Source organism: Python bivittatus, unplaced genomic scaffold (assembly GCF_059951505.1).
Source record: "Python bivittatus isolate LINGU-HERP-01145 unplaced genomic scaffold, Pbiv_v1 ctg000700_np1212, whole genome shotgun sequence".
Classification (NCBI taxonomy): Eukaryota; Metazoa; Chordata; class Lepidosauria; order Squamata; family Pythonidae; genus Python; species Python bivittatus.
Window position 1 is genome coordinate 83,096,241 of NW_028277098.1, and position 11,109 is coordinate 83,107,349.

At 42.9% G+C, this 11,109-nt stretch overlaps 1 protein-coding gene across 1 annotated transcript; it reads right to left on the reverse strand.

Moving 5' to 3' along the window:
• Window positions 1–2,328: 2,328 nt before the first annotated feature.
• KCNK15 (potassium two pore domain channel subfamily K member 15) lies at window positions 2,329–10,097 on the reverse strand. Its single transcript, XM_007420843.4, has 2 exons — window positions 9,407–10,097; window positions 2,329–3,354 (listed from the first exon to the last, which is right to left on the reverse strand). The coding sequence occupies exons 1-2, from the start codon at window positions 9,720–9,722 to the stop codon at window positions 2,438–2,440; spliced, it is 1,233 nt and encodes a 410-aa protein (XP_007420905.2). The 5' UTR covers window positions 9,723–10,097; the 3' UTR covers window positions 2,329–2,437.
• Window positions 10,098–11,109: the final 1,012 nt, after the last annotated feature.

The window sequence follows — 11,109 nt, forward strand, 5'->3', positions numbered from 1 at the left end:
AGAAAATGTAGCTTAGGGTTTTCTATGATGGAGGGTCCCCATATTTTGGATACATTTTTAAGGCCGAGAGATGGGAGTTATTTTTTTTGACAAGCAAATATTTGTGTATATCAATCAAAGCACACTGAAAGTTCAACAGAAAAGTTGCTTGGGAGGAGGTAGCAATAACAGAAGTAGCAAATCACAACGGGCCGCTCCAGTATTCCCCAATCTGTTGCCCCTCAAATATGTGAGTGCTGCAATTCCCAGCAGGAATGGTTGAGGAAAACCTCCATTTGCTCTTCTAAGCAGGAAGGGAAAACGAGGAAATTTTTGTAACACTGACTGGGATTTGCAGAGGACCAGGAGAGGTGTTCTGATGGTTAGCAAGGATTGCTTGCTTGCAGAGGTCACTAAGGATTGCAGAGAGGAACTGAAGAAAGAGTGAGCAAATGTAAACTCAGGGGCCTCAAGGGGCAATGCCACCTTAGGTGCTTCGTCCAGTTTTATACTGGGAGAAAGGCAGTTGTTAGATCCTTGCAACACTGAAGACTTGGAATATAAATAATGAAGAGAACGGCTTGAGACCTGATTGGATCCTGTCTATATATGAAAGTTGGCTGTATAAACTGCTGCTGTGTTACCAACATCTTTATGGCTTAAAAAAGCCACACAGCCTGTTTATAGCACTTTTCTTCCCACTCCTCTTGAATACTGCCTGCAGTCCTCAAACTGATATCACTGTACAATTTTATTTCCTACCACTGTGTATGCAAACACATTTCTAAAGACATCATTTATATGGCCAAAATGAAGTGAGATGCGTAGCCTGAGTGATGAGACCATTATAGATCATCATCCATGCCTGTTTGGACAGCTGTACGGCTGTTTTCAGTGGCCTAAAAGCACTTGTAAATACAAGTAAATAAATAAATTTGATTGAGACACCATTAGTCCTCCCCATTTCCAGATGATAGAGGTTACGGAGAAGCTGATTGGCTGGAAAAAGCCATCTCTTTCCCTCCCCTCCTACAAGCTGAGTATAGTCTAGATACTCTGGTTCCTGACACCACCCTTAAAGCGAGCCCACCCCCACCCCCACCCACCTTCAACCGTGAATAGCATTTCACATCCAGAACACCAAATGGCAGATCAATTAAAATGTGAAAGAAGGATCTCCTATCAACCTCTCCGCAAATTACTTTGATGTTTAAACATGTGCACCATTACAGTAGAAGAACAAAGACAGATGTGATGAGAAAGCAGAACTTCCCCACAGTAATTATTACAAAGGGGCCCCAGTGGGGCACAAGTACAGGTAGTCCTTGTTTAGCAACCACAGTTGGGACCAGCAACTTGGTTATTAAGCAAAGCAGTCACTAAGTGAAATTGTGACTGTGCTTATGATTTTACTTCAGCTTTCCTTTGCTTTACAGACCTGTGAAGGTTGTACATGGGAGGATTGGTTGTAAAGTTACTTTTTCATCACTGTCGTAACTGTGAACAGTCACTAAATGAGGACCACCTGTAGCCACAAGGCAGATCTGGCTTTGCTACTAGAATTGAGTGATTTGAACTAGAGCTATAAGGATTTTCAGTTCCCAATTCTTTAACATTAGCAATACTCGTAGCCTGAATTTTACCTGCAGAAATTAGGACTTGCGATAATCAGGAGCGGATTTTTGTGGGGAAGGACAATGAACTCTGTTTATGTTTGATTCTTATGATACGCTTCTAGAAAGAATCCTTTCTTCCCAAATGGAGATCAAAAGGTGGGATGGGGGTGGAAAGAACCATGTTTGTCTATGGCAATAAAAGTCTGATAATACCTTCAGAACTAACCAACTTTATTATGCCCCAAAGCTTATGCCTTATTAAAGTTGGTTAGACTTGAAGATGCTCCCAGACTTTGTGTTCATCCTTTGCTCTATTGAATACTGGAGTTCAGTAAAGCCCACAAGCCTGACATCTGCTCATTGTTGCTGTTAGGGTGTAGGTCTATAGATTCCTTCAGCAAAGAATCCTTGAGCATACAGGCTGTCTTGATACAACTGGGTATTATCTGTATATTTCCCCCAAAGGAATAATTAGAACTCTCTACAGATGATATGGCAACTCAGATGCATTGTGGGGTTCTATTATTTAAATCCCTTGAACACTTGGCTTCTAATGCAAACGTTGTGACATATGCTGGTGGGAGAACTATTATTCAGCATTAGTTTTCAAAAGGCATTGCTCAGGCAGTATTTCACGGGCTTGGCAGGAATGCAATACACATGGGTAGCCATTTCAGAATGTGCCTGCAAAGAAAAGGGGAGAAGAAAGAAAGGAGGGCACTCCACAACTATCTGACAATTCAATTCACAATTTATCATCAAAACACATGTTCAGTAGCAGGACACAGGTCAGAGTAAAAATTAAAACAAAAACAAAAAAGTTCCAAAGAGCATGCATGTTTTCAGATAGACTTTCTCCGGACTCTGGAGTGCCCTCGGCAACTGGGACTATCAGATGACAAAGTACTGCCAGGGGAAGACAAGCCAGTGTGATCCTTACCACCCAGCGAGACTTCCATGATTTTGTAAGAAATTGAGTTATAATAAACAAGATTAGTATGACAGTTGAAGGGTTCTGGGTGGGGAGGATCTGGGCTTCTGCTCAGCCGTGGCCTGTAACATAGACATGTACAAAAGGAAGGGACTTTCGTGGTAGAAACCAAGGATTTGCCCCTCTGCCGCTCAGCATCATCATGGATCAATGGAATGAGGTTCATCTGACTGGTCCTATCTTCTACAGGGAGCAAGATCTCGTTTGTATTCCTGCTATCTTCCCTGGGTTTCAAGTTGATGTAATTTCTGGCTCTTCTTAAAGATGCCTTCTCTTCTTCATCCCGACGCTCATCTTCTGAGTTCATGATCAAAAATCTAAAGACAACTAAGTTAAGAAAAGCCCCAATCACAGTCAAGCCCACTAGGATGTACATAAAGCTGAATGCTACATAGGGGGGCTTCTTCTGCAAAGCTTCATGTTTCTGCAGGGCAACAAAGTCTCCAAATCCAATGGTTGTCAATGTTATGAAGCAGTAGTAAAAGGCATGGAAGAAAGTCCAGCCTTCAAAATAGGAAAAGGCAGCTGCCCCAATACCTAATGTCCCCATACATGAGAGAAAACCAACCACAACCATATTTTTCATGGAGACTGTTGTCTGCCTCATACCCAGGCACTGCTTTATTTTCTTTAGCACCATCCGAACAAGAATGTTCATGCGCTCCCCAAGACTCTGGAACATAACCAATGTGAGGGGGATACCAAGGATTGCATAGAACATGCAGAACACTTTGCCAGCATCAGTTCCAGGAGCTGCATGCCCATAACCTGCAGCAAAACAAGAAAATAAAAAGAGAGAAAAACTTGTATTAGAAATGAAAAAAAAAAAATCACAATCCACCCTATTTCAAGAACTTGCTTAGTAATGCAAATTTCAGGTGATTGCCTTCCTCTGTGAAAACAGTGGGCGACAGGCGATTTAGGTCTCAAGAACTGGATGTTCCACTAGGATACAGAACAGACTTTGTACAATATGATACACAAAGAAAAGATTATATAACTTCACCTGCTTTGAAGGACCAGATATTTAAGGATATCTCAGGAAAGAAGGATGATAAGAAGAAATGCATATGACATGACACCTTAGAAAAACACAAGCAATAATTTATTGGCTCAATGTATGCTGATTCTTGAAGAACACTTGGTGTTAACCCATAACAGACTATTAGAACACGGCTTCCACATTTTCACTGGAGAACACTGATAATCCTTTCCAAGAATTAAAAACACTTGCTCCTGAAGAATTTAAAGATGTGAATGATGACAGCTCCCAGCACTATACAACTTAGTTTCCATTTTTCCAAACTTGATCGCTGTTAAAAACACCAAGAACAATTAATTAGTGGAGCATGCTCAAGAGGAAAAAGTGGAATTTATTATGCCCAGTGCCAAGTTTGAGAACCACTGGAAAAGCTTCCTGGTCTTCTCCATCCAATACCTTTCTTGAGTAACCAATTAACCAAAAGGTGCTCCTCCAACAAAATTAAAAACAAAGATGCCTATGAGCAAGCTTGTAACTCTGGCTTGTTCGTAATGAAGGCACATGCCTGGTTTATTGGGTGGAACATGAATTAGTTCCAGGCATGAATTTGTACAGATAGAAAGTTAGCAAATATTTGTCAGGCAGCTGCTTTTGTGGACTTATTTGCAAGGCTGAACTATGAATTTTCATCCAGAACTCACAGGCCTGATTTTCTTTATGCATTGACAGTATTTATTTTTTACCTTATTTTTATACTACCAGATTCCCATGGATCTGGCAGGATACCTCATAAAACATATAAAAATTATACAGCAATGTCTCCCATTGCCAGAATTATGCTAACATAGGTGTCTCCCAACCATAAGCTCTAACTATTAGAAGCTCTCCTTAACAGGCCTGTTTTCACCACCAGTGGTTTACAAATTATAATGGCTTGGGTTCACACAGCAGAGTAAGCCAGAACCAAACCAATCACATTACGTATATCTCAGTACACTGTACAGACATGAAACACATAATTTACACGAGGAAAATTGGCTTCCCAATTGCTCTAATTTCCTATGGAGTTGCTCAGTTTAGGATGGCCCAAAATTCCAAGCAGTGGGTGGTGGAATCAGGTTTGTTTAGGATGTTAAAATCCCATAGCCAGATTTAGAAGTGGTGAACTACGCAGGCAGACATCAACAAGGAAATTTCTGCCCCTCCCCCCATCAGACTAGAAGTGCCAGAACAAGTGAGAATTATGAAGTGTTTTGTTTTTTGAGGGAATCCTCCCACTTTCTTAATTCCATAATGTTTGTATGATCAATTGCCCCCAATGTTTGCCTTTCTTCAAAGTGTTTTCTTTAGTTCATTTCTTCACTGAGCTCAGCAGCCCTATTTTTAATCTGACAACCTGAGAAGTAGTGAATGGAGATTGGTACACTTGTCTCATAAGGCCAAGTCCAGTCCAGTATGTACGTCTCCAATTTCCAGGTGGACAACATAGGTCAATAATGAAGCATCTATGATCTTCTAAGCATTGGTTGGTCGTTACTCCCTGTAGCCCCAGCTTACATGAACAATGATGAAAGAGTGCTGGAAATTGCAATAACTGAAAGGTGGCATATTTGCACATATCTGCCACATGTTCTAATCTCAGTAGTTTTCCTTAGCAAGCAAAAGAAACCAGAGATTTGGAAGTTGTAAATTTTGGGCATTTTAATGCTAATTTTAACATTCAAATTTGCTGCAGTTTTAAAAAAAGCAAGTGGAATTAAATATTATATTTGTAATAAGCTCATTATATCCAAAATTACAGACCATGAGCACTATTTAGCTGGAGGTTGATTACCTCTGTCAGACAAAAAAGAATTTGTACTTTGCTGGACCACAATTGCACAACCGTTTCCTAAAAGCAGTAACCAAAGGTTACATTCAAGATACAACAAGTACAGATCCTGTTTGTCAGGGTCTTTGGCATCTCATCTTCTGAACAGAAAGTAACTCTTTTCCAAGCATGATTCTGTTGCTTGGAAATCAGAATCTCTTTGGCAAGATTTATTCAGAAGAAAGTGTTGATGTTACAGGTATACTAGCAACTAAACCATTTCCCGTCTAAAAATCAATATGTTCCAAACTGCTTTATGGCAGAGCCTTTTTAAATATGTTAATAACATGTCTCCATCATCATAAAAAAACCCTCCAATGCAGGAATAGAGGAAATGTGGGATAGTGCTCCGCAAAGTGTTAATTCATAAGTATTCCCTGGGACAATATAAGGAATTCTACAAACATTTGAAACTAGTAGAAAGTGGCAGAATAACATGCACATTTTTCTTTTGTTCACTTTTGCCTATATACATCTTTAAAACCCACAAATCGTGTTTCATGAAAGATGACTGAATAAACAAATTGTTTGTTTTATTTATAAAATTAACATCCCACATTTTCACTGTTCTTCAAACAATCCCATAGCAGGGATTTAGACAACAATGCCTCTTTCATACTACTTTCAAGTCTTGGAATTTTTCCATGGGTTTGCCATTAGCCAAAATTAAGCTGATCTCAGCTGAAGAGTTCCGCTTGAATCCGCTTTCAGAGGTGGAGACTGTAAATGCCTTACATACATACGCAGTGCACGTACAGACCCATTTAATTTCTACTGATTTTTTCAGGGCTGCTTCAAGACTACATTTGTGACTATTACATCTTAGGCCTTCTTGATCTATAGAAAACTCTTGATGGGAAAAATGCATGCATACACAAAGAGAGACACCCCCATCTATCTGTATCTATCTACAGTATCTTTCTATCTATCCATCTATCTATCAGGATGTGGGGGAGGTGTAAGTCTACCCATTATGGTTCCATGTCTGGCACTGGAAACAATAAATAAATCCCCTTCCTCAAGTTAACCTGACTACAAGTCAGATGGAACTGTTGGCAACTAATTTCACCCTAACCCGAACCATCCAAGGAAGCTATAAGAACATAACAAAGCTGTATAAAGTCCACCAGCATCCTATTTTACCTGTAGCCAACCAGATGAAGAATTATTTGTTGTTGTCTCTCTTGAATCCAGTTTCACTGGATGACTGAAACTTCTAGTACTTTGAAAACAATAAAACCTTATCTTTGCATTTGCTTGCTATCATATTTATAATATCATAAACTTCAGTCATGTTCGCATTTCCACTAACTACAGAATCTTAAATGTTATAACCTTGTGTCATAGAGAAGTTGCTCCTTATTATTTTGGTTGTTATTTTTCAAAATCTTTCCTGATTTTGCATTTTTTTTGCCTGGAGTGGGTGGGCGAGGAGATGCAACAAACAGAATGAATATTTCAAATGTCATTCCTCTATAGATTTGTTTAAAGCCACTATAAAATGACTTTTTTTCTTTTCAGTCCCTTTCTTAATGAACTGTGCTATGATATTATCTTTTTTTCACAGTTGCCAAATGTCAGGTCAGTGTTTTCCTTGGGTATCTACACTGCAGCCCTTTTTCCAACTGATCACTATCATGCATCTGTAAAGATGTTCTATCCTAACCCACATCTACATTTTTATTGCTCATCCATTCAGTTTGGAAACATGCTTGGAAAGCTCTCTGTAATCCCTTCCCCCCACCATCAATGGGCACCATCTAAAAAGTTGGTCACCCTTCTCCCCATCTTGATCTCTGCATTATCTGTGAACAGATTAAAAATCACCATTCCCATTGGTGATCCTCCCCCGGGGCTCCATGTCTTATATCCCTCCACTGAGACAATTGTCCATCTTTTCTACTGTGTACTTCATTCTTTAGCCAAATTGTAAGCAGCCCTATTCCCAAGTCCTGGGACTCCTTCATTTCCTAAGAAGCCACTTGATAAAGCCAATCTTTGCATGACAAGAGAAAGAAAGTAGGAACCAAAAACTGGATGTTGATGAAAATAAATTGCACAAAAGTACAGTGGAAGAGAAGCAGCTGTAAGGGCAGGTTGACATACAAACCAGCCATGCCAACTAGCTTTCTGCAAGTTTTGGCAAGAACAACCTTGCATGGATTCTTTCCCGTTCATTCTCCTCCCCTTTTCCTATGTGTAAACAATGATGTCAACTGTTCTTCTCCAAAGAAGAGACAGTTAAAAATACATGTATATATCACCATAGATGGAAATCATACTTGCTATTATTTATGTTAACACGGGAAAAGAGGAGACCCATTATGGAGCGATCACTATTTTTATTTTCTATAAAATACTATCAAATGCCCTTTTCTACCAAAGCTCAAACTCAATAATTTGGGCAGTGGGGGTTGGGAAAAAAATAACCTAAATTGTATAGTCAGCAACTGATGTGTAATTTTTAATATTTGAAACCCACTTGCTGCATGAATCCTAGGAGAAGCAATCACTGTCACCTCCCCAAAATGTTGGGGAAAGCAGAGCAAATACAGGGCAGAAATAAGTGCCTGAAGAGACATTTATTCTTTCCAATAAATATGTCCATATGCCAAGCTTAATAACAGCACACAGAATCTCACTCTTGTTTTAAATGATTTGTGTCACTGGTAATTGTTCTTAACTCCATGAGTGTTGCACATGCAATAAAAGAATAGGATATACACAGAGTGGCCATTTCTATCCCTTTGGCTGTGCCATTACTTCCAATGCCCCTTTTTGCCTTTGAGGACTAGATCAGGCAACAATAATGGGGGCAGAGATGAGGTCATCAGCCTTTAATTGGCAAGGGCAGACCTGATATGAACTCTGCTGACAATTTACTGCTCCAGATCAAATGGGGATGGGTGGCCAGTTGCATTACAGTGTATAAGATTGCAAAAGTCCCAAATTAACACTGGAAGAGGAGATCTGAAGCAAGATGTTAGCAACCTGCACAAAATCTCATGAGATGAAGAGCTAACACATTCTAATTTTCTTGAAAATTGTGGAGCAGGGTGAGCACACTAAAACATGAGTACACTGGCATCGATGCTGGACCTCTCCAATGAGCAGTATTCATGTCTCAAACCTGCCTTGGAAGTAACGTCCTTTATTTTTTTAAAAAAGAAGTGCCCCCAATTCCAGGTGGAAAGTTGATTGTGGTTAAGCAGACAAAATACTCTGTACGTATTCAGAAGTGCCTTTCATAACAGTTATCTCATACATTCTATAGTTCAGAAAACAGCCAAAATTAAGCTTGAAATGTAGGCTTGTCAGGGGGGTGAGGAAAGCTCATGTCTACTGATGGTCACAATGGCTGATTTCTGGTGGTCCAGCCTGGTTGCGAATTCCTCAGCTTGTAGCCCCAATGCATCTTGAGACCACCAAGCTGGGGAAGGCTGGCGTAGAGTTCGCTAGAAAAGAAGATGGAATACTGCATTACTATAACTATCTGGTCTCTTCCAACGAGATACTTCCCCTATTCTTAAAAAGTCCAACTAAGGAGCATTTTTCACACAGAGAAGAAGCTGAACATGAAGTAGGCAAGATCACACTGACCAGGGTCACATCTGTTTCCTGTGACATCATGGGCTCTCTGTCCACTGAAGAGCTAAACGCCCACCTGAACGCACGGAAACTCTCCAAAATGATCCTCACGAGGTGCAAATGCCAACGCCCACACAATATCTATGCCTTTAAGATCTTGTGCCCGTTGCTAGCGGTCAACCTAGATGGATGCCTCAGGTCGCCCTGCTCCACACCCACAGCTGGAGTCAAGGAGGAGAGCCCGGCGCACCCACAGGTGGCTTCCTGGAAGGACGGCAAGGGATGATGGGGCGGGGGGAGGGGAGGGGAGGGGAGGGCCATCCTGCCGCCTCGTGGCCAAAGGGCAAGCGGACATCTGAGGCCGGGAGCCGCGCACTCACCGATGGTGGTGATGACCGTGATGGCAAAGTAGAACGAGCCGGCGAACCGCCACTGACGGCCGGCTCGATGAGGCTCGGCCCGCAGGACCAGCCGCTCAAACTCTCGGTAGTCTTCGGCCGTGAAGCGGTACTTCCTTCGGAGGTCGCTGCGCTTCTGCTCCAGGAGGCGCTTGTGGCCGATCTCGGCCTCGGACTCGAGCGCATCGAAGACGGCGGCGCCCACCAGCAAATAGGAGAAAACGCAGACGATCAGGGAGACCGTGCGGAGGTTCTGCCGCTTCATGGCGAGCAGGCGGCCGCCCCAAGGAGGCATCATCAGCCGGGGCGCCGCATGGCCCCGCGCAGCCGATCAGATCCTCCTACACGCAGCCCGCCATCCCCTCGGCGACCCCCGGGCTTTACGGGGCGAGGGAGCCCAGCTGGAAGCGAGAGCCAGAGTTCTCCGCGGGCAGCTTCCGCGAGCAGCCGGGTCGCCTCCCGTCCCGCGCGCCCGGGCGGCCGCCGGGCGGTCGATTCCGCCTCCCCCCGCGGTTCAGCTCGTACCTGCGGCGGTCTCCGGCGTGTTGCAGCCAGGAACGAGCGCTCCCGCCGCAAGCAGCAGCCACCACGCCCCCCCTTTCCAGCTGCGGGTGTGGGAAGAGGGGCGGGCGGGGCCAGGAGCGGTTGCGCCAGCGGAGGCCGCACCCCGGCGAGCCGAAGGAGCTCCGCTGCGAGCTCGCCCTGTCCTGGGGGAACCTCAGCGCCCTGACCCGGGACAGTGAATCGCCTCAGCCCCTCACTGAGGTCGGGAATCCTAGCCGTACTGGAAGCCAATCCCATCGGTTTCTCAGTAAGGCAGTCACAGGCATACATATCCAATGGAACACAATGGGATTTATTTCCAAGTACTGTATGTATTTTTTCATTGCAAGCCGCACAGCTCACTTGGCCTTTGAATGACGTCAGTAGGCCCACTCTTTGCCCTGGCTCTCTTACGTTTTGAACAGTGCGCCACCGTACCAGGACAAAAATTAAGGTGACTTTTATTTGCATTTGATTAAAATTATAATATATCTCCCCCTTTCTACTGGCAATAACTTTTGGAGGTCTTCAGAAGCTGTAACTGAGGCTTTGAGACACCTCTGATTTCATATATCCTGCCCTTTGCTTCATGTTGCTTGGCCAGAAAAAGCAATAAGGCAGTACAAGGATAACTGATCCACTAGAAAAGAAAAAGAAAAGAAAACCAATAAGAAAATAAAACAAGAATGATGTTTGTTAAGTGAATAGAAAACATCTCTTCTCCTTAAAAGTTATCTGTGAGGGAGCTACACAATCCTCCCAAAGGTCAGGCATCCTGACGCTGGGACTATGGAAAAGTCCCAGTGTCTAGTATCCACCAACCTAGTGGTACTTCACGATGTGCCAGAGAACAAGGCACCTGGGGGTGATTTCAGAGGAACTGTACAGATATGGGTTCTCTTTAAGCAAGTTGATCCCCCAACATCTCTTCATCTGCCTAAGCACAACCCAGCTCTTTGAAACCTTTCTTCACTGGACATGGCATCAAGACCCTTCATCTGATTAGCCATGTTCATCAAAAAGTCTTTTCTGAAACCATGGCATCCAGAACCGGACAAGGACAAAGAGCAGTTTTTACTTCTGTGGTCTGGGATTTATTGCAACTTAAGGTCTTTAAACTTCAGGATCAGGTTCAAATTTGT